The 25,317-nt window shown below is 37.0% G+C and overlaps 2 protein-coding genes across 2 annotated transcripts; both read right to left on the reverse strand.

The window, feature by feature from the left end:
* Nucleotides 1-557: 557 nt before the first annotated feature.
* On the reverse strand, nucleotides 558-1,872 carry LOC113332939 (protein RADIALIS-like 4). The gene is made up of 2 exons (XM_026579434.1): nucleotides 1,075-1,872; nucleotides 558-781 (listed from the first exon to the last, which is right to left on the reverse strand). The coding sequence occupies exons 1-2, from the start codon at nucleotides 1,362-1,364 to the stop codon at nucleotides 715-717; spliced, it is 357 nt and encodes a 118-aa protein (XP_026435219.1). The 5' UTR covers nucleotides 1,365-1,872; the 3' UTR covers nucleotides 558-714.
* Nucleotides 1,873-5,509: 3,637 nt separating this feature from the next.
* On the reverse strand, nucleotides 5,510-9,670 carry LOC113333155 (probable GTP diphosphokinase CRSH, chloroplastic). Its single transcript, XM_026579662.1, has 4 exons — nucleotides 9,206-9,670; nucleotides 6,746-7,672; nucleotides 6,010-6,288; nucleotides 5,510-5,884 (listed from the first exon to the last, which is right to left on the reverse strand). The coding sequence occupies exons 1-4, from the start codon at nucleotides 9,668-9,670 to the stop codon at nucleotides 5,747-5,749; spliced, it is 1,809 nt and encodes a 602-aa protein (XP_026435447.1). The 3' UTR covers nucleotides 5,510-5,746.
* Between the last annotated feature and the right edge of the window lie 15,647 nt (nucleotides 9,671-25,317).

Consider the following 25,317-nt stretch of genomic DNA (forward strand, 5'->3'; position numbering starts at 1 on the left):
TAATAGATATAGTTTATTTATTTATGTAGTTATTAAATTTGGATTTATAAGGTGTTTGGATGTACAATCAGAAGTCCGAAAAATCTGAAGTCAGTTTGGCAATAATTTTTCAAAACGATTTTCTAGAAACAAAAAAATTAGCTTTTTGTGAAGCAAAATAGTTTTGCTTCTGACTTCTACGACTAGAGAAGCAGAAGTCGGAAACAGATTTGTATCCAAACGCGCTATTAATTATGGAGGAAGGGTATTTTTAACTTCTACTACATAATAGGTTTCTTATTAGTCTTATGCAGCCCTCAAGACTTTTTCACTGCTGCCCAGTTATGGGTTTCTTTGTGGACTACCGTTGCTTTAATGCTTTCTACTAAACCAACTCTGTTTAGTTTGTGTCAGAACGTACTGTAACAAAGAACTGAAGTAACCAACTGGCATTAGCCTAGTTGGCCAGGAGTTGGACTCCCAACCTATAGGTTGCGGGTTCAATTCATGTTGTCGATCTTCAAAAAAAGAAAAAACAAAAAAAAAACAAAATAAATAAAAATTATGAAGCACTACCCTCATTCAAACTCATTCAAAAGAAAACATAAATTTCTATTTTTCCACTAAGAAGTTAGTGAAAATATAAAATGACTAAATAAATGAAACCCGTACATTAATGTCTAATACATATAGAGTCACGGTTGCTACATTCTACATATTCATGGAAGTAACAAACTAAATAGACAGTACGCGCTTTTCCCCTTCTTTGGCCGACGAATTCATGTCCAACCGGACAAGCATCCTGCATCAGGAATTGAATTGTCATATGCACATTGTAACGCAGGAGGATTCTTACCATGTCCTAAGTTACAAAAAGCCAACTACTAAAAACTACTTGATAGAGACTTTAACAGAATTCTCAAATCCTTCTGCTAACTCAAAATCATTTTTGTAAGCTGAAAATAAACTAGAACTGTAATTGAGTTGAAATCAGAACACATATATCTCAAAGTTAAAACCATGAACAGAAGAAAAACGAGCAAGCATTACAAGAATGAAATAATTTTCACAAGATTTTGAGTTGAGAAAACGTACTTTTGATCTTCATCAGTCCAACAAACTGATTGAGCACACTCAATAGAGAGATATAGTTTTGTTGCATCACCAAATGTATGATCCAATTTACCAGATTCAATTGACTGCAAATCTTCCAAAAGCATTCTGTAATGTTTCTCAACTTCCTCTTCACTCTTTCCACCAACCGTAGCAGCTATCAATTTCCATCTATCCGGATTGTTTTCATCAATGACTGCTAAAGCTAATTCAAACAACTTATTCTCACCCCAACTCCAATCAGATAAAACACCTCCATAACCACCATCCATGCTTGTTTGTTTCAACTAGCTTTGATTCCTTAACTCTCCCAAGATTATGGGTAACCAAAAAATAGAAATCAGAATCTCACATTCTAGTATGCATCAAACAGCAATAATTGAGAATGTCTGATATTCTCTGACTAGAAAAATCTAAGGTATGGGTATCCTTCAAAAATCACTTATTTATTCTCTTGTCAGAGAACAACAACTAATAATAATTTAATAGAAACAGGCATAGATTTATATCTACCAAAAGTGAAAGAAACCCAAGAACAGAACAGGATCAAAAATGAGAAACAACTAGAGAAACATAACCAAAAACTTGAGCAGCATATATATTTGGTTATGAGAATCTAATTTTCTATTTCTAGAAAAGATACTGAGGACAGTATTGAGATCCAAAACTTGAAAAGAAGACAAGAATATGAAAACAAAGATGATTAAACAAGTAGAAAATATTGTGAGACACAAACACAATCTTATAATAAACCTTACAAGAAAAGAAGAAGACTAACCACTAACTTAATGGTTGGTTTGAGAATTCTAATGGTTTTTTAAAGTAATCTTAAGTGGGTCATTATCAATGACTTTTTATAGATAGGGTAGAAAATGTTGTCCGTGAAAGAAAATTTCCAATTTTTCTTTTTAACTAATCTCGTTTTTGTTAAAGATATGTTATTTGTCAGAAAGTGGGAAAATGGCAAGTAAGAAGATAATAAATGATCAGGTTGGCTTATCACCTATACCCTTCACCTGTCTCCTTCAATCCAGACAGTTTTGGTCCCCATGGGATTTGCACCAGATTTTCGAAGCTTTGGTTACAAAAAGAAAGATTACTTCTTCTACTCCAAGTTTAAATATGGAAACATGATTATTACGTTTAACACAATAGTCAATAGGCATATGATATGAGAAATCACACAGGCTGCCTCGAAAACAAAGAGTAGCCAGAACATCATTCAAAGAGTTATAGGAGCGGTGCAAGGCAAATGGCTCGTCCGCCTCGAAACATTAACCTTGACACCACTCAACAATTTCCAAAATTAACATAAACCAACTTGATTGTTGTAGAAAATATAAACGCTTGTTGCTTGAAGATGGAGAGGGTAGATAGATATTGTTGTTAAAACGTTTGAATGGGTCAAATCTAAACAAATGCAAATCTTTATGATTCTTTTCCTGTATATTCAGTACTCACCAATCAATTAAAAAAAATACGTGTATCATTGTCTTCCTTGTGTCTTTGATGATGACCTATGAAGTATTATCACCTAGAGACCTGCTAAAATGGTTAGATGATGGTCTATGCCAAGACATGACACAAAAGAAATGATGATGGTGATATGGTAGGATAAGCGTCCCATTTTTAGGTTGAAGATAAGGGCTGTCTCTAATTCGGTCTCTTTCTTGTACCTCTCAAAGATAAGGAGACCCAAACAGAACATGATAAGGAGTACTCCAAAGTGCTACAGCATGTGGATTGATTGGTCTGTTAGCAAACAAGGTCTAATATCTCAACCATGGGTGGTCCATCATAAACACAATATTAGACACTGATTAACTTAATAATAAGTTTAATTTCATGATGATTATGATTTGAAATGTGAATTGTTTGGGTCATTTCATGACCTCTTTATAATGTCTTTCTGCAACAAGTGGGTAGTTTCTATTTCAATATAGAAAGAATTTTAAATCAGCAAGTTGTATAAACCTTATCGTTTTCAAAGAAAATTAGTAAACCAATCATATAGATAACAAAACATATCCCGTGTTTAGTGTAATCAGTTGACAACCTCTGCACATGTATTCAGGTATACCTAGTGACTTTTTAGTTTAAGATCAAGTGTTGTCAAGGTGTAACTGAGTAAACTTCCAACCATCTCTGTACAAGGGAGAAACCACTTTTTTGAGCAAGCCCAGCAGTAGACCTTCGTCGGTTTCGCGCTTGAATCGATGGGGTGGAGATCATACTGCTTGGTTGCTGTCAAAAATGTGAGCCCCCACTCTGGCTCTTCACAAACTGTCTACGCATCTAACATCAATCCTGCATTTCTGTGTCCTAGCTTTTAGAGAGACAAGGAGCATACAACTATTCTCTTTATAGGTTGCTGTGCAGATCCTAGGTAGCAATTCGGGATTCGGCAAACGTACGGAACGGCAAATGTACGAGTATTATACGGTTTTGTAAAATCCAGATTCGGTCCAAAATTCGGTCAACGGGACGTGATTCGGCAGTAATTCGGAACGGCATACGTACGTTTATAATTCGATTTATAAATGTGAGTTCGGCTCTGAAAATTCGGTATCTATATATAACAAATAATTTGTATTTATAAGGTCATAGACCAATTTTTATGCATATGTGTGAGTTATTTAAAGAAAAAATAAACTTAATATGATGATATTAATAATATATACAACATTAGTTATCCAAGAGGACGTCGTATGGTGGTTTAGATGCTTGGTTAGTGAGTTTGAGATCTCTCTCACCTTCACCTTCAAATCTCTTCAGTCGTTTTTGTTTCATAAAAATTACAACACGTCTAATATTCGGTCGTGTATGCTCGGAAGGCAGTAAAGCCTAAAAAGTGGAGTCTTTGAAAAGTAAAAGCTAAAGAATTTATGGTGAATTAAGCGGACGTATTATTCGGAATACGTAAAATTCGTGAACGGTTCGCGAATAATCCGGGAATGCCACATAATACGCGACTTGGGTTCGGAGTTGCAAACGTACGCGAATAAGACGGTAAAATTCGTAATACGGAAAAATTCGTGAATGATTCGCGAATCATTCGCGAACTTACTAACTAGGGTGCAAATTACCCTAAAAATCAACTAAATGAGACATTCACATTATCTCTATAAACTAATCTATCCAAGGAGAAAAATCCAACCGATTAAGAAATAAAATCTTTAAGTGCCCACATGATAAGATAAGTAGGGACACAATGATATTGATTATTCATAATATCTCGTGCCATGGACCCAGAGAAGAAAACTAGTTTAATTGGGCCCCGAAAAATAGTTAGGGGTCTCCTACTAGAGGACAAGAAAGATCATTAAAACTCAAATTGAGTCACTCCTTAATTAAAATATTTTTAAATGGCTAAAGTATCTCTGAATGATTAGTATTAAAATTTAATTAAGTTAAGTTAATTAGTGTGGTTAGATTATATTAGATTAAACTCAGATTTTAGAATCGATATTTTATTTTATTTTTTTTGAGTTGAGAAGAAGAGGAGATTTTAGAGGAAAATTTAGGGTTTTTAGAAATGAGTAATTCAAGTAGGGGAAATGATGTTGGGGAAGGTTCAAGCAACAAAGATGATTGTGTTGATGGTAAGATTATCTTAAATTCTCCCATGGATTGGATGTATGTCACAACACAGAGAAAGAGTCGTCAATGTCGAGGGATGTATACCCCAACGACTCTGGAAAGTCGTCAATGTATTGACGCCAAAAATGACGACTCAAACCTGTAACTTTTCCAGGTTATGAAAAATCGTCAGGTTATTAAAAAATTTCATTGACGACCCTCAACAATCGTTAATGTTTAGACTGTTTAAGTGACGACTCTAAACTGTCGAAGATTCATTAATGACGGAAATGTAGACAGTTTTGGGTCGTCATAAAAATGATCAATTCCCTGACGACCTTTTGGAAGGGTCGTTACTGTTTTGGTTACGCATTTCACGATTTAAACAGTCGTTAATGTTTTAGAAATGTTGTTAATCTCTAAAAAGAGTCGTTAGTGTATGACAATTTAGAGTCGTTATTGTTTTGATCATGATGTATATGACGACCCTAAACTGTCGTTAATGTCGGTGAAGGGTCGTTACTTGAAAAAAAAAATATTAATGAAGGGTAAAATAGTATATTCATCTTCCGATTTTTACACTCCTGAAAAATTTGGGGGCAAACAAAGTTCCATAGCCCCCAATTAGAAGTTATGGCCCCCGATTAAACTAGGAAAAGAAAAGGAAGGAAATGAAGAAAATGTGAAAAACCACATATCTAATCTTACCAATGAATGTGGATCTATGGGGAATTTCATGCCGTCCGTACGTCATAGGATGCAAGTTGGAATGGCAATTCTAGATGAAGTAATATGATGGCAGGACTCAAGATACCATAATTTGTCACTGTACAGTTAGTTACTTGCCATAGGCTAAAAATTATTCATTTAAATAATTGATCTCCTATATACAAAGAGAGGACTGATATAGGTGTACTGACTGTCCCTAACATTTTGTTCGAGATTTGCATAGATACAGATGAGTTTAATTCACACCTCAACAAATATGACATCTTAGATATTTGTCAATGTAGAAAAATACAATATAGATGCTAAACAAAGATGTGTTTTGCATACCCGAGAGCTACAGACCGTGTCATTTTAGAGCTAGCTTGTCTCCGAACTCTTTACTGTACACTTCAATTAGTCCGCTGTTGTTGGTCAACTGAAGCTTCTCACCCAACAATGTCGCGTACTGATTGTCTTTATCCTCCAAATTACGCATTAAATCAACCTGAACCATATTGATAATGTTAGATGAGACGTGATCCTTATATGGAACAGCGAAAAATAAAATGCTGAGGGATAGTATTTTTCATCTGCAGTTTTAAGAATACTCCGTTAAGGGTTAAAACATACCTGTTCTTGGAATAAATCAAATTCATCAGAGCTTAGAGAACCATCGCTATTTGCATCAAGGAGCTGCATCATCTCCTCGGCATCTTCTCCTCCAGCACCAAGCTCCTCCATCACTTCTTTAAGCTCCTCGATGCTAATCCTACCGTCACCATTCTTATCAAGAAGACGGAAGACTCGGTTCCTCTGGTCAATCTCTCTATGACTTGCAGAAGGGAGATCTCTCAGGCGCAATGCGGCAAATTCAGCAGCAGCCATCATAATTGCCTTCAGTCGTTTTGCCTGAGAATTAGCAGACAGTCAGAAACTGATACAGCATCCATGGGGTAGGACTCACCCTTGTAAGCTTACTTAAAAGGAAGGAGCCTAAGGTTTTCTACATATAAACCTCCAATCTATACTCGACCAATGCTAATCATTTAGGACCTTCCCAACAGAAACGTAAACATAGTTTGTTAACCAACCCAATATTTATTGTAAAAATCCGAGAAGACCCTCAAAATAAACTAGAGAACCTTCCATTGCTGAACAGTGAAGTACTACTAGGTTTAGTGAATTTAGAACTTAGATAATTCAAAATTCTTATCTGAATTGTTTGAAAGCCAAGTCACAAACATATATGACATGTACCTCCCAAACAGAAAGTTGTACCCATTTCAATTTCATGGAGACAGTACTCATTGCTGTATAAGGCCGTAGAAAAACCAAGACTCATATTAATAGAGTAGGAGTAACTTACCTCATCCGGGTCTGTAAGACCACCCTTGTATAAGGAGTGGGATGCCGTCCCACCATCAGCAAAGATGTCCATCTCTGCGGTTCTTATTTGAATTTCCATTGTTGGTGTCGTTCTACCATTACTGCTCACATCAACCGCCATATGTAAGCTTTTGTATCCATTAGCTTTGGGTTTTGCAATGTAGTCTTTTGTCCTGTTCGGGATTTCTCTCCATAGTGATTGGATCAGTTCCTGTGTCCTGTAGCATGCTTTCTCGCCTATTACGTCATCCTTAGATATAAGGTTCAAGATAACCCGCAAACCTAAAACATCATTTACTTCTTCCGTTTTACGACCATCCTTCAAAAGTTTTTTCATCGTACTGAAACGACTTTTATATCGACCCTTAATTGAGACATCATCCACCATCTCAGCTAATACAGGATCAGCTTTTAAGAATTGAAACAGCTCTTCCCTGTATATATCTATCAAACTCTTACTTCCTGTTTCATGGCTTCTCAACCATGTATCCACATAGAGATATGAGTAAGGAAACAAGTACCGAAATGAGAGGTCTTCCAGGTCCAGAGATAAACCAGTAGTCCCTATAGCATGAGCAAGAGGAGCATATATCTTCATAACTTCAAGAGACAACATTTGTTGTTGATATCTAGGGAGGTAATCGAGATGTTTCATTGTATCAAGCTTAAGAGCAAGTTCTAGTATTAAAGCTCGAATATCGTAATAACTCAAACAAAATTTTCTCAATGCAGCAGCGCTGTCATCATCGAGAACTTCTACCTTGAGCGGTATTTCTCTCACCCGCAAACTTTCATGAAGTAGATGAGCAGTGCCAATTCCTATCTGATCTTTCACTCCGTGTATCGAAATAGCACCTGCTTCTAGAACTGCTCTCAGTATACTAGCTGAAATGACTTCTGCATCCATCTGCAATGACCCTTATTTGTAAATATTATAGAAATTGAACTAATAAGGATCAAATCTCAGAACTGCATCACTCTTTTTTTAACCTATAAGAACAAATTCAGCAAAACAAGAAATATATCCATAAGAATTTGAGAAACAGTTCCAGCACAAAACCAAATAAACCGTAATCAACTATGCTGGAAGAAACATGAAATCGTCCAACTAAATTACAGTCACAATGTTCGTGTAAGACATTTGCTGAACTAAATTTGGAAAAGGGCAATATTAAAGACCAAAACTATTACAATAAATTACAGTCACAATTCTTATAGGTTAACTAAATTACAGTCACAATTCTTCAATTCTACTATATTAAAGACCAAAACTATCGATAAAACCCTTGAAACAGAACATTTACTAACAATTAATGGTTATGACTGATATATGCTTCAAGTGAACAAATAGAAGCAAAACTGGAAATCTTAAATGTAAAATGTAGTACTCAAAATGGGGTTATCTTAAAGTTCAAAAGACACAAGTCAGCTTTATATTCTTCCAGCTTTATGCTTTACTAACTTGCTCTGCTGTGCCTAGCACATGATTTCTTTCCTCTTCAAACGTGAGAACTGTTAACTTCCATAATATTTCTCTTATTGAGTGGTTCAGTTTCTGGCTTGCTATTGTGCCCCCTAGACAGATTGTCGATTGACACTAGAGACTCTGTCCCGTGAACAGCCATAAATTCTTTGGTCTATATGGTAAATTAGAAAGTCTATATGGTAAATTAGAAATCATGTGATTTTTGCTCTAAAACAAAAATGGCTGAAGTAATCTTGTAAGAGTTGCTTCCATAAGGTGTTGCATGTTCCCCGTGACTTTATTAACCCTGACATGTCCACAATTCAGATCCTACTCTAGTTCAAGTTAAGACTGCTAGGCATCCCCATCCTTTCGGCTGGACTTCTATTCTATTGCAACAGATGGTGGTTGGAGTTTGAATGCTTCCATGGGTGGTGTAGGCTATCCGTTACGGGACTGAAACAGTGAGTGGATGTTTGATGCTGCTGTATCTATACCTAACATTTGCGCAGAAGGAGAGATAGGTGCTACCAATGCTGCATTCGAGAAGGTAGTGGAGATGAAGCCGACTCATATATAGTCCTAAAAGAGCGATGCTCAAGTTGCAAGAAGGAAGCTCCAGGCTAGGATTTTTTATGGGAATAGTACAACTGATGCTGCCTAATAAACTCTCTTTTATTTCTTGACAGTGTAATTTTACTGCACACTCTTAGGCAAATTTGGCTAAAACTCGAACTATGTTTTGGTTTAAGCCTCCCACAGTCCTCCTACATGCTCTAAGTTATGTTTTATGCTCATAATTCTTTCCCTAAAGTTTATCGACAAATTCCTAAATGAAAACTTTTGTCAAGAAGTTACAATTCCAGACTGATATAAAAGCAAAATTCAAATGAAAATGAAATTTCTCAAGTAAACAAGACTAAAGTTTAAGATGGGTTTAATATAAAAATCCAAAGAAGAAGAATAAAAGTTTACCTGAAGATCAGCAAGAACAATAGCAACTGACAAAGCTTTAGCGAGAGGAGATCTCCCATCAGGAGTAAAAGGCAAGCTTTGCAAAATAGGTATGGACAACTTCAGTGATTTGAATAACAATCTAGAAGAGCTTGTTGAAAGTACATTCATTCTTTCTGTTAGTTTATTAAACGCTCCAACTAATTCAACCACCATTTTTCCTCCAGGTTGTTCAAGTGAAGATGCACTACTGCTAATACTTGCAGAAATTCTAGTGAAATTGATTCTGTTTGTACAATTTCTTCTTATGGGGATTTGAAAAATTGTGTTAATTGAATATTTGGATGCTGAAGTTAGGGTTTCCAAAGAGTTGGGACTGGTTCTAGAAATCTGTTGCAGAGAGAAGACATGACTACTGTAGAGCTCCATGAATGAAAGGAGAGACACAGTAGAGAGAAGCATGGGTGAGCAAAATTTACGTTTCATCGTTGAATTGTTTAAATGATTGGTAGTCAGTGGTCCACGTATGCATCTTTACTAAAGTACATCATGAAATACTAGGAATCCATTTTCACTTGTTAATTTCACATGTTAATATGATTGGGTAGTTAAGTAGCCAGGGCCTGATATTTTCAGGGCTGCCAATAGGGGTACCATATTACTTGGAGGTGTACCAGCCCAAAGGTATTGTACATTTTGTCTTGTGTGTATGCTGATATATCCCCAAGCGATATAGCACCCCCTATTAGTAATATTGGATATTTTGACCTTGTGCAAAAGAGCTCGCACCGCTATTTAATGCAAAAACGAAACAATTTAGTAACTTATTTTGTAATACTAAAATGCATCTCATGTATACAGTAAAGATATCAACTTTTCTATCATGGTTAAGATGGTCGTCGCGATGACTAAGGTCAAGAAAATAAAAAATATGCAAATCACTGGAATATAATCTGTGTTTTTCAGCTTTGGATGGAGAAAACCACCATAACATCCGGTACGCATTATTGGAAACTTCACTGATTTCAGATAAATGCAAAACTACGAGGCAAATATTTTCGTGCTGGAATTTCTGAGATTTTGAGTATTCTCAACCTATACTTAACAATTCAGTCATCCCAATCTATACTCCTCAAAGCTTCTTCATTATCTCCATAACTTTTTATTGTTATCTCACCTCCACCAATGGAATAATGTACACTGACGAAACCACCCAATGCATGACAATACCAAATATTTTCTACAGAATCATCATCCCAACACACTTTATCACCCACACCTGCATTAAGCTCACCAAAACCAACAAATCTTCATATTCACAGAGAAAATGCACAACCCAAAACAAATTCTTAGTCATTCTCAAAAATTGCATACAAAAACCTCATTTCTACAACTAAACCAACCATCTCAATCATCAACATCTTCGCCACTCACGACAAATCATCATCCACCATAACAAATAAAAAATCAGCATTTTACTCAAGTTTGAAGGAACTCATGCATGCACATGAAAGTCACTGTTTAGCTGTGACGGTGTTAGTCGGAAATATCTTTTACCCGAGTCTAAAATAAGCTCTCAAGAAACACTGGCATCCAATCAGCATCAAACATTTCCAAACTTGGCCCAACACAAACGATCATGTACTACCAAAGTGACAAAGAAACAATTCTAGCTTATAAGCCTTGGATTATATCCGACCAGGTAGTTTTAATCGAGGACTGGAGTAAATATCAATCAAACCCTAATGCTTGTTTCACCACAACGTTTTTTTGGATAATTTGTCAATCTCCATGTTTACCTCGAAGACAGAGACTCCATATTCTAACTCCTTAGTGACACTGGAGAAGTTCTTGATATTGATCTTCAATATAAACCAGTTTGTGCCAAAGTGGAGATGAACTTAAGTGAACCATTCATGCTAGGAATTCTTCTTGATATTTCTGGTTCAAGCTGGGTCCAATCTCCTAAGAATATCTCACAACATTATGTTACAAATGTGGTTTTATATGACATATTGCAGATGAATATCCAAATTTCATCAGCACGGAACATGCTTTACAGATGAAGGCTCACCATACTAAACCAAAACACCTTTCTTTCACTTTATATTCATCCAACCAACCCTCAAGAACATCATCCTCCGATCTTCAGTTCACCTCCGTCGCCATTCAAGTCATGGGGTCTCTTGTTTCACACCATCATGTCACTCCGGCTATATCTGATTTATCATCGATCTATCAAAATTTATCATCGATCTATAAACCCAAAAATCTGTAACCAAACTGGTGCCGACTCGGCTTACAAGTTGTATGAGTCAATAAGGATTCAGCTGGACCATATTTCCAGAGTCTCAGCCGTCAACAACAAGAACATCTGCACCACCCCCACACAGAAGTCAACAAAGGCTAGTTTAGAGAGTTGTGCAATTTCGTCCACTACAATATGTAAGAATGATGATACTGACATGAGTCAGAAAGCTGCAGCTGACACTACTCAAGTCTGAAAACGTTGAAAGTGGATCGGATAAGCAGACACTAATCCATACCCGCTGTGGAGGCCCAATTCACTTTGGTGTCCCGATTGCAGCAACCATTGTGCAAAATACGGAATACAAGCTTACTTAGACAAAGGCAAAGGGCTAGTACAAAAACAACCACACACTCAGCATTTTCGTGATAGATTGTGCCAAGCATAATACAGGTCCTTCGTACCCCAACTCCAAGGTGTTACAATCCTCTCATGAATTATTTCACATGACAATATGCTCAGGTGTTAGAGACACTCTTGAACAATAAAGAATCTTTGGTCAGTCTCGTGGTGACCAAAATAGATGGGACACCACATGTAAATATGACTCATAACCACCTTGAGAAACTAACCCCACAACCATCCACCACCCACCCCTCAAGACATATAAACGCAAGGGCGCTCACCAAAGGAAAAATCCATCAAAACACCTCAACATCTCTCCAACACCGGAATTTGCAGCACCACCACCACCAGCAAAAACAATGAAATTATTGAGCTTGAAATCCCTGGAACCTGAATCAACCAAATTCCAACATCCATAACATGAAGTACCTACACCTCGGAAACGCAAATAAAGGTCGGTCAGACAACCACAACAAGGCAAGAAACATCAACAACGAGTAACACATAAACTCAAAGTCTCAGGACAACTTCACCAACCACACACAACAAGCAAACCAGCGTGGTAACTATCAATTGAAAAAGAGAATGATGTTAATGCTTCTAGTCCGAGTCCGTGAGTTGCTGGTGTTAACCAGCACTCGTAAGGATGATGAGTTACTTATCTTGGAATTATCAAGGTGTTCGTAACACATCGATGGTTCAAAAACTACGTGAGCTCACCAGAACTCACCAACCCAAGCTATTGTTTTTTGTCTAAACTCTATCTACGAATACTTATGTGTGTGCTTTAAAAACGAGAAAAGTTTTCGATAAATGCTTTGCTATTTCTTGTAATGGACATAAGGGTGGTGTATGTTTGATGTGGTCTTCACACCTGACAATCCAAATCTTAGTTGCAAATCAAAGTATAATTCACGCGTACATTACTCCTTATATTCCTCAACAACCATGGTTATTCTCAGCCATTCACGGACCTCCCCAACTACTGGCAAGATGGAATTTATTGAAATAATTCAACAACATAATCCTTGAACACAACCTCTCATGGATGCTGATGGGAGACTTCAATGAGGTGCTAAACCAAGACAAGAAGAAAGGTAGTAGATTGGTGATGCATAGTAAATCTAAACTACTCCTGGAGGTGATTAACTCAAATGGCTTAATAGACCCGAGATACCAAGAGGAACCATACACTTGGTCCAATAACCAAACGGGCCCGTGATTTATTCTAGAATGACTTTATCGCGCTTTAGGGAATCAATAATGGTTGCAATCTCACCCACATGCACTAGTTCATCACCTTCCAGGAATATCATCAGATCATGCACCACGTTTGTTTCAAGAAAGAATAATCACCAGGCTAAGGAAAAAAACATTCAAAGTGGAACATCTCTGGATGCTTCACCCTCAATTCAAAGAACTGGTGAACGACTCATCATACCAATCACAACACCCGATTCCACCTTAAAATCTCCTACATAAAATGCTAAACACTGTAGCAACATTACAACGCTATAACAAACACACATTCAGACAAATCCTTTCTCTCATTAAAAAAGCAGAAGCCTGGATAAAAAAAAAGGCACATCAATGTTATGTTATAGAAGTTGGCCCACATTTGGTTTATTGGTTACAAAAAGAACTAGAGGCCATAAACACTGATCAGCCTTATCTCATTTCCATGAAGCATACCGGAAACAATAGGATACAGTGGTTGCAACAAGGGGATCTCAACAACACCTTCTTCTATAACCATGAAACCATCTACCAAAGGATCAACCACATTCAACACCTCCAAAATGAAAACAACTTGTGGATCAACACACCAAAGGAAAGTAGAAGAATTATTTGTAACCCACTTCACCAACTAATACACGGGACTGACAACTACTATCGATATGAGACTGTTTGATTGTATCTCCCCACGGATCTCTACTGCACAAAGTCAAAGCCTAATGCAACCAGTCTTTCCAGAAAAAATCGACAAGCTTTGGACTCAATTAGATCTGAAAAGGCACCGTGCCCAGAAAAATACACTAGTAAGTTTTTCAAACTGCTATGGGATATAAATAGACCCCAAATAATTGATATAGTACTTATTTTCTATCATCATGACCACCTACACAACCCTATAAACCACACCGCCATCACCCTCATACCAAAAATCAAACCCTACCAAATCATCACACTTCCGATTAATAGTTCTTTGTAATTTGGTTTACAAAATCATTGCAAAGATACCGTGGGATGAAAACAAGCCCATACTACAATTTGTCGTAAGCCCATTCAAAAGTGCCTTTGTACTGAATCATCCACTTCACTATAATGTTGCAATCGCAACTGAGTTAATCCTGAAAACATGGGGTACCAAAATACACCACCAACTTTTTTAGGCAACCTGTATAGACAAGTCCGAGAGTTCAACTTAATGAATCTCAATCAGGAATTATATGAAGAGCTTATATCTCTTTCCCTCACAATCAGAATGTCAACAGAGACAAGTATGTGAACCTGATTATTCCGTGAGAGTACTTGGACGATTCCAAAGATCAATATCCAAGAGTCAATCAAGTTGAATCCAACAATTGTGATGGACTTATATACTTGAATTGATTTTAACGTACAACCTGTGATATTTCAATTATAAAGATAAACAATATAATGCGGAAAAGAAATAACACAGACACCAGAAATTTTGTTAACGAGGAAACCACAAATGCAGAAAAACCCCGGGTCCTAGTCCAGATTTGAACACCAAACTGTATTAAGCCGTTATAGACACTAGCCTACTATCAGAACTTCGTACTGGAATGTAGTTGAGACCGAGTCTATCGTCATAGCGATTCAGTTACAGTCGCTTTCCTTACGACTCTTGAATTCCCTTAGCTGACGTCCTTTACAGCCTAAGAGTTGCTTAAAATCAATTGAAGACTTTAAACCAATTTACCTCCCGCAGATAATCCTATATGTGATTTTCGTTCTGATCAAGGTGAGGTAGGAAATCGATTGCAATAGACAAAGTCTAGCATACCTCAAAATCCGGTCTTATGACTCCCGAAGAGCATCCTAGATTATTAATCACCTCACAAGTATAAACTTGTGGAATTACAAATTCTGAGACGAAGAAACTTCGTGATTTTTATCTATCTTGTTTGTTGGAGAAAGGCTCGACAATCAAAACAAGTCAGGATACACGAACTATCAAGATAAAGATAGTTGGACTTGGCTTCACGAATCCCTAGGAGAAGACGCTAAACCTAAAAAGATTTAAAGGAGAGGACGACTCTAGTTTACAACTAGGACACAAAAGAATAGTGTCAGGAATTCAAAGATCCCAGTAGTTTAGGTTCTACCTATTTAGACTTTCAGTTCAAGGTTGCTTTAGATATAAGCTAAGGTATCTTTGGAATCAAGCAATCAATAATCATCGTTAAATGAAAAACTTGACTTGAGATTAACATAGCAGAATATACACTGTGATTAGGATAAACCGTAACTGAACAGTGTACAATGACTTGTTCATGAAGGTTAGCCGAAAATAGCCAATTGAACGATAAGCTTAACCATTTTCATATAACACTTTAAAACTTTACCCTTGAGTCACAAACGTAATCAAACATGTCTAGATAGTGTTTTTATAAAGTTATTCAAATGTCGATTATCTTATAGAAATAATTCTGATGCATCTGAAAATATTCGACATGCTAAGTATGTGTATTGTACCTGTTCGTGAATATTTTTGGCGTGGTACGTGACCGGGTATGTATACCCTTAAACAAAAACGGGTATAAGAACGTACAGATCTTCTATGGTTTGCATACTGGGTATGCATACCTTTTTGTTTTGAAACCAACGTATCTTTTCCGATTTCTATACTAGGTATGCGTACAAAAAATTCGTCGACGAACTATAGCTACGCTGCTACGTGTACTGGGTACATGTACTGCGACTCTGGACTTATAAAAGTTCTCATAGTATGTGCACTGGTATGCATATTGTCTTGTATCCAGATTTACAGTAGTTCTATATCTCTCTAATAATCAATATGAAATATTCCCGAATAACATCAATGACACATATCATTGTTCCAGAATATTTTCAAATGATTAAATCTTGAATCATAGTTAGGTCATAAATAATAAATTGTTCTTAACCAAGTTCATCAAGTATGAACAAATGTTTTTAAGCTTAGCATATTTCGAGAACGATATTCAAGATAAATTTGATTCCAAATTTGTGTTATGCATATACTGCCTAATTTAGTCATGCGACAATGTCTCAAAGATGTAAAGGTGATAACTTGAGAAATAGGTCATTCAGCCTTCACTTACCTTTTGTTGAAGAAGTTCTCCATAGCTCCTGTTGATCTTCGCCTTCAAACGGTAAAACACATTGATATCTGATACTCAACTACACACTTCTATCATAATCCGAGACTTGACTAAATGTAGACTAGAAATCAAGATATAGTTTTGACAACTAAATTTAACAACAAGCTTGAGATAGCAATGGTAGGACTTGAAAGAAGCCTACGACTATGTCTAACTGCAAGTGCACAGTATCGATATGCAACACAGGGCAAGCACAGGTCGATCCTCAGGGACAAGGTGGGTGTAAGTTGAAACTACAATTTAACTACTACTGATTCAAATTGAGAGTAACCAAAGGGTGGCTTTGTGTCGATACGACAAAGATGTTGGCGGAGATTACAACAGTAAAATAAAGATGCAATAACACAGATGTTAACACTGAGAATGGAGATACTAGGATTGTCAAATCCACCACTAACTCACACTATATATATTCAGCTAATTATACTACTCTTGTCTTTGTGACAGATAAGGGAGAAGTGTCAAGTCTACCACTTACCTTAGGTGTTTCACCAATGGATGATTCAATCACAACTAAAGTATCAATCCGGAGCACTAACTGTCTAATTAAGCACAACTAGTCAAGGGATTAACAATAGTCTCTTAAGCATGAGTTGCAGCACAATCAACACAGTTTTTATTCTAACTACAATGGATGCCTGACATACACTGTGAGAGCAAAGTATTGAGCACTAAGATTAAATCTATCATACAACAGTTTAAGCATTCAAGAGCAATATAAATAACGTGAATAATATAGCAGAAAGCTAGGGATTCATCTAAACCCTAGTGAACTATTTAGAACATCATAACATCATAAACATGAACTGACATTGAAAACAAAAATTAGAATTGAACTGGACCCTTGAGCTTGGCTAACCCAAGTCTCAATTGGTGCTCTGGCTAGCCCAGGCATGCCCAAAACATTACACCCTCACTTCCTATTTATAATCAGAACACCCAATTAGGGTTTTTACAACAAACCCCCAAATTTAACAAAATTAGGGTTTATAGGAATTTGGGGAAAACTCACCATACCCTATGAATTTGTTGTCCCCTCTGCAATTGAGCGCTGACCCATGCTTCAACTTGCTTCTGCTACTCGAACGCTGCTCCAATTTCCTTCTTCTCTCCACTGTGAAACCCTAGTTCCATCTCTGTCTTGGATGTAGCACCTAAGAGTGGTGGGTGCTAAGAACAAGAAGGAGAGTAACTAGGGTATGGTTGTTCTGATGATGGTCGGGCTGGGGAGGTGATGGTGGCGATGGGTGAGGTGAGGTCTGCAACTGTCGGGGGAGGAAAAGGTTTTTGGGGAAATGGAATTTTGGGGAAGAAGAAGGTGGGTGTTTGTTTTGGGTCGATGGGTTTGATGCTTAGGTGTTGAGAGGGCGCATCCACTTTGATGATTTGCGAAGCTCAGCCGTAGGATGATGAGATGATGAAATGAATCGGACGTCAAGATGAGAACAAGCTTTGACCGACCGTTGGATGATGAATACATTAAAAATGACGGCTGAGATTAGAATTAGGTGTTGTGATGTTTGACAGGATCTTCAAGTTTGATGTCCAGCAAAGATGCGCCGTAGGATGAACAGATGATGACTCGAATCTGACGGCTTGGAGCTTAGGCGGGTATGGATATTGGAAATGGGTTTGGGTAAGGGTTTTGGACCTTGGGTATGCGAGGCCCATATCTTCTTTAAGAACAATTCTTCCTCTTCAAGCCCACTTCTAGTTGATCCGGTTCTTGCAAACATCATTCTTCGCTTCCTTTCTGCGGGAGTCTTTCCCGTTCCTTTACTCTTTTCGCTCAACAATTCATCCAAGGTTTATTTAGGACCTAAAAATGCAAAATTAATTAAGAAAAGTATTTATTCTTGAAAACAACGAAAACACAGAATATGGGATAAAATGGAGCGTTGGCGCACAAAAGATGAGCTAAATGCCAATAAAAAGGTGCAAATATATACAATATTTGGCACTCATCAAGCAACACTTTTGAATTCGACCGAGCAATGCTCTAACAATCTCATCATTCATACCAAAATTGATATAAGTGAAATCCTTGTAACTCTCAAGTTAGTTTCAAGGGCTAATGATAATATTTTTTGATGATGTTGTAGTAATGAGGTTCAAACTCTCGGACTTGTGAAGATTAAATTTAAAGATTTAATAAACTATATATACAAAAATATTAACAATGGGCGAGAGGTACTGGGACTAAGGATTTGGCCGAATTCACTACACATGGTTCATTCATATATTCTTTGACAATTTAAAACTCAATAAAATTAACATGGACTCTGATTTTGCCAAGATAGATTCTCAAAACATCGATTGTAAGTCCTAAGCATGATGTATCAAAACACCTAAGCTAAGCATACATCATCAAATTAAATAACAATCAATTAATTCAAATCATATTTCAATTTTAAATTAATGCAAAAGTCATAAAAAAGAATAAAATAAATTTACCCGTGTATGAAATTCACCCTCCTCCGTCGTCCCGGTGTTGGGTTTAGCTCATCATGATAAAAACCCGCTCAAAATATTTATTTATTGCTCAAATGGTGTTTACAATGAAGAGAAGAAGAGAAAATGGTGTAAACAGCTAATGTGCGACCCACAGGAAGCGTCACAAAAGAACGATAAAAGAGAAGTGATATTGTCGCTATGGTTCTAAGACCCACACCTGTGAGTCAGTTTCACTGTTGATAAACGACTGTCCCTGCGAGTCTGTTCTTCGTGTTCTTGGTGTTCTTCATCATCAGCAGGAGCAGAAACAGAGTTTCATCAACTCTTGATTTCTCGCTCCTGAGCTCTCCTATCGACCCCAAACTCTAGACACCCTTTCTACTCAACCCTGGCAACCTATTTATAGCCAACAGACCCATCGAATCTCGCTCATTCACTCCATATAATTCTCTTTAACTCGGCAGTAAAGAAAATATTTCTGGGAATATTTTCTTTCATGTTTCATCTTCTCACGCGTTTTCAAGCCTCCAAATTACCATATTTAACTCCTTCACGCTCCAACAGGCTGTGAGGGTCTTCCATGCACGCACAAAACACGTTGAATCTTCTCCAAATCACGTGAAACCCGTGATATACACGAACTGCCCTGTTTTCAACCCGTGAATTGTTTAGATGATTCTAGCCAATTCTGGTCGAACTAAACGCCCACAGTGTGTTTAATAGGCCATATCACAACTATCTACCAAAAATCATCCATTGAATCTCCCTAGAACATGTTCAACAATTCGATCAAAAATCTGCAGAAGTGTTCTCCATTTTCCCGCCAAAAACAAAATTCAAATGGAGAAGATGACCTCCCCCTAATCCTGTACTGGGGTGCGAATAGCAGGTGCCTTTTAGGGTGACCTGGGGTGCCCCTTAGTAATTGAGGTACCCCTTATCCAACGGTGAGAGTCCGAATAACACGTGTCCTCCGGGGCTTTTACCAACTTTTCGAGCCGAATTTTCCAAAAAATGTTTATTTTCCAAAGGTGCCTACAAACACATAACACACCAAAATTAGTAGAAACTCGAGTGCCAACAATATATAGTATTGAGATCAAATTAAACACAAAATGTGTCTATCAAATACCCCCAAACTTATTACTTGCTAGTCCTCGAGCAAAATTTATTTTTGAAAAGATAAAAATACTACACTTAGCACGTGCAGCAGGCCGTTAAGCCGTTAGGTGGCCCTAGCGGCGGAGTGTTGTCTCTGGAGGGTTTACCAGTGGTGTACCCACAAAACCTTTACTCCTAATTGGTCAAAAGTATCCAAAGAGCTATGAGGACATACATATTCTCAACCTATCTCCAAGTAAGTAGAATGCCAGAGAAATTAAAGGTGTCAGCTCTAAAGCTGACTGAAGAAAAGGGGAGACACATCCACACCACTGCTAGATAAAGAGATATCTGCTACACATCTAGATAAACATTGTAAGATGCGTCCGCTGCTTTACAGCTGGATAAGATTATGAGAGAGATAAAAATGAGAGGGACATCTGCTACACAGCTGGACTAATTATGTGTGATGAGTTAAACCAGTGCTAGAAAGATTTTGTGCCAGATTGAAAGCAGACTAACAAAGCAACCAAAATGCATCTTTCTTCGACTCTCTCACAATGCTCAGTAGAAACAACGCCTTCTTCGGTCTTCAACTGTTGATGATAAACTCTCGAACTTCATATAACCTTGACAATTAACTCTTCTCTTTGATTTCTTGTTGACTTATCAATTTCTTCTTCCCTATGGCCTTATTGAACAAAAAGAACGTAATGATGTTTCATCATTTTTTTTTTCATTTTTTTTTTTGAAAACAAAAAATTACAAGACAAAAATTTACATGGCTATGAGAGAAGGACTTTCAAAAATTGGATCTTCGCAACTTGTGATGTCTTGGTATCATGGATTCTAACAACTTATATCATTTGCTCTTATAACTTCAACTTTGATTTTTGAATTATTCTCTTCTATTGTTGCTTCTAAACCTAAAACGTCTTCAACTTTCTTCATAGATTTTGATGTCGCTCCGCTTGTTGATGATGATAAGTTTCTACTGAGAGAGAGTCGCAATCCAGTAACTAAGACTACATTGTGAGGTTGCTTTGTCTTTCTGGCATTTCCCTGACCTACTTTCCTTTCCATCATGTATGGTTAGGTCCATCACGGTTTCCCTCTAAAAGGAACAAGTTCTCTCCTGAATTTCAAGGATCTCAATGTCTTTTTCTCTAATGTCTCAATAAGTTGTTATCTATAGCATTCCAATTTCTATCTTTTCGGTGAGAAACAGTATGTAAACTTAGCTAACCGGTTACCATGTGACGCTAGAAGTTTCAAAAGTGCAACTAAAAAGTTTCTCCCATACCCCCAAACTTAAATCTAACATTGTCCTCAATGTTCTAAAGATAAAATTAAAAGCATATGAACAAGGAGAAACTGTTACCATTTGAAGCAAAAGAGTTAAGGAAATATATTATCGTGTCGCATGAGATTGGGTTACCTACCAAGAAGTGCTAAGTTTAAAGTCTTCAGCCAGACATCGGAAGGAATTAGTCACCTCATAGAATCAAAAAGTAACAGCCGAAATAACTGTGGGTCTTCAAAACCAAAAAGAGTTGATCAAAGGAAACTACAATAACCCAAGAAAGTGAACAAGGATAGCATGCCCTTATCTAGTTTCCTGATTAAGATATTTATATCTAATTGTGGTTCAGGTTCAGGTTCTAAGAAAGGGTGTAAATAAAATATTTTCATTGGTTGCGTTTCTTCATAGGTGGGATCCGAATCATTAGGTCCTAGAGTCTGGAAAAACTCAAATATGATCTTAGAAGCGCACAATAATAACCTAAATAACTGAGGATCCTCTAAGTCAATAAGATTTGACTTACAAAATTGACCACAATGAGAGTAGTGGTCACTCTTAAGCAAATGTGTCGATTCTAATTTCCTAAAGCATTTAGGTTTAGTCTCACAACTTAATATTCGACACATTTGAAATATAAACGTTCCCACATTTGGAAGAAAACTATTTGGTGGGAAAACAAAGTCAATCTGGGTATCATAGCCTGGGCAAACCACATCAACCAGAGGATGGGTTTCTAACGACTGAACTTCTTCCTGGACATCATTAGGTTCGGGAAAATGAGTATGAAGGTAATCTTGTAAAATGGTCGAGGCAGAGATATCAAGTCCAAAATGAGGGATCTCTGTAAGAGCTAAAGTATGGCACAAGGAGAATGATAATCACCCCCAAACTTAGATTTTTGGGTATCTCTAGATAGACTAGCTACAATTTCCTTAATTTCTAGATCACTGGAATCCTGAAAATAGTCAATTGCTTCTTCGAGGTTATACTCAATTGACGCATCCTCACTCATATTTAATAGCTCTATGAGTTCATTTTCTTCGTCTAAGAGCAACTGCAATGGACGAGTAAACCTATAATTATGATCCAGGGACGAGACGCAACGGGACGGAGTAAAGACTAAAATCTGGACCAAAACCAAATTACAGACCATATTTGGTCTGGGACCAAGACCAAAACTATATATAGTGGAGCGGAGGTATAATCACCGTTTGGCATCGGGCGTATATATAATCTACGCCTGTTGTGAAACGTAAGTAAAGTCACCGCCCCATAAAGAGGCGTGTATATAAGTTACGCCCGGTTCAGGCGTTGATAAAATGTTCGCCCGTTGGGACGTTGATAAAGTTTACGCCCCACGTCAGGCGTTAATAAAATGAACGCCCCATTCAGACGAAGATTATACAAACGCCCCAGCCCGGCGTTGATATTCTTAACGCCCCACGCCAGGCGTTGATAAAGTGTACGCCCCACGTCAGGCGTTGATATAGTTAACGCCTCACGCCAGGCGTTGATATAGTTAACGCCCCAGACAGGCGGTGATATAATTAACGCCCCATGCCAGGCGGTGATATAATTAACGAATATTTTTATTAGTCCATCACCATTTATATTCCAAATACTATAAATCCTTAACACAAACCATATCAATTCCAAATTCTATAATTCCAGAAACACAAATTAAATCGTCACCGATGCATTTCCAAAATCATTACAAGATTCCACAACCCAATTTAATCACTTCAAGATTCCATAAAAATCACTAAAAAATCAATTCCATACTCACGCAATTAGCTCTTCTACATATGTAACTCCCAAAATTTACATAACTACAATTTACATAACTAAAATTAATCACCTCAAAATTCAATAAAAAACAATACAAATTCAATTATTGGTAACCATATTCACATACAACATGCAGAAAACCAATAATTAATCCAATAATTTACATAACTACAATAATTTACAATAATTTAAAATTAATCCAATAATTTACATAACTACAATTATTGATAACCATATTCACTAAAATTAATTACCAACAGACAACATGAAGAAAAACAATAAAAGGAAGCTCTCAATTGAAATAGGTTGATTGAAACAGTTGAAGGGTGAGAACTATTTCCCACATAATCTACATAACCACGGATTTTTACAATACCCAAAAATAATAAATCAAATTTTTACAATACCACTGTGGAAGCTCTAATAAATTTTAGTGAATAGATTATAAATCAAATAAAAATTTACAATACCCACAAATCAAATTTTTACAATACCCACAAATAAATTTTTACAACCACTGTGGAAGCTCTAATAAATATTAATCTCTATAAAAACATAAAACACACATACCCAATTTTTTCACATACATATTAATCTCTATAAAAACATAAAACACACATACCCACAAATATTAATCTCAAATTTTTTTAAGCTCTAACTATTTTTAAAAAAAATTCAACCAAATTTACATAATCATCAAATATGGTTTTTTTCACATACATATTAATCTCTATAAAAACATAAAACACACATACCCAATTAAATTTAACCAATTTCATATTCTTATTTGTTCGTTAAAACCAAACTTTAGATAAACTAATTTAACAAATAAAACCCTAAATCAATTATACAAACAATATGGATAAAACAAAAGAGATTAAGAAAAAAAAACATACCTCTTTTTTAACCCGGGTTCATCAAGTATCTTGGTTTTTTCTTTTCTTTTACTGCTCTTCACTGTGATGTTTTTGTTAAGAAGCTGTGTTGTGTTTGTGGGCGGTAGAAACAAAGAAACAAAGAGGAGGTAGAAAAGAAAAGAAGAAGACGGAGAAGATTAGGGTAAAGGGAAAGTGAACACGTGGGCTATACGTGGTGGTTAGAGATTGGTCGGGCTTTAATGCCACACGTGCTAGATACGTGTGTTAATGGAAGTCCAACACTATACGTACTCCTGCAAACCAAGCGTTGATTATACGTACGCCTGAGAGAAGAGGAGGCGTTGATTATACGTACGCCCCACGTCAGGCGTTGATTATACGTTCGCCTCAAACAGGCGTTGATTATACTTACGCCTCAAAACAGGCGTTGATTATACGTTCGCCTGATACAGGCGTTGATTATACGTACGCCTGATACAGGCGTTGATTATACGTCCGCCCCACGTCAGGCGTTGATTATACGTACGCCTGATACAGGCGTTGATTATACGTCCGCCCCACGTCAGGCGTTGATTATACAAACGCTTCATTCAGGCGTTGATTATACGTTCGCCACACCAGGCGTAGATTATACAAACGCCCCTTCTCCGAGCGTGAAATATATGTACGCCCCACAACAAGCGTATTCTTTATCAACGCCCCACAAGCAGCGTTAATTATATCTCCGCCCGGCCCAAACGAAGATTATACCAACGCTCCACATGCAAGCGTGGATTATACATCCGCCCGACTAAATATACTCCACTGCCTTAACGTGACACTACAGACTAAACTCAAATTTGATCGTTTGTTTTGGTCTTTGATCTTTGGTTTTGATCGTACCACTGTGGACGCTCTAAGACTATTGTTTCTAAGTCGCTAGACTCTAAAACAGCATTTTCGAAATAAACCCGTTCCTCTAAAGCATTATCGGCTTCGTAATCAAAAGAAAAAACTACATCGTCTAAAACGGTGGTATCCCTAATCAAATCCTCGTCCTTTTGAATAGGTGAATAATCATAAAAATTATTTGGATTTGAACTAAAAATAATAGAATCATTATAAAGCTCAATTGGATTAATAGATTCCTGATCACTATGCCTACACATTTCAGATTCTTCATTACTACTATCCTCATCATAATAGTACGAAGATGATTGAACCTCATCAAAACAAGTAGTGTTACCAATTCTAACCTCGTCATCTTGATTATGTGAATAAAAACTATCCTTATTTTCGAGGGTGGTATTGAGAAAACTACACTGGAAATTAAGACTATCCTGAGCAAGTTTTTCCACAATCCTATTTGTTTTCTCAGTAAATTGCTTGAGGGTATCTTCTAGAGATATCTTAGTTGACGCTCTACGGACTCTTCTGGAAGCGGAATATTATAAGTCCCTTTCAAAAATAACTTCTGTGTTGACTCATTAAAACTTTTGAGAGACTCTTCTAAAGAAATAGGAGGATTATTTTGCTCGTATGACCTGTGCGCATGTGGATAGTAATTGGTCTCACCATGGTATGGA

Source organism: Papaver somniferum, unplaced genomic scaffold (assembly GCF_003573695.1).
Source record: "Papaver somniferum cultivar HN1 unplaced genomic scaffold, ASM357369v1 unplaced-scaffold_132, whole genome shotgun sequence".
NCBI lineage: Eukaryota > Viridiplantae > Streptophyta > Magnoliopsida > Ranunculales > Papaveraceae > Papaver > Papaver somniferum.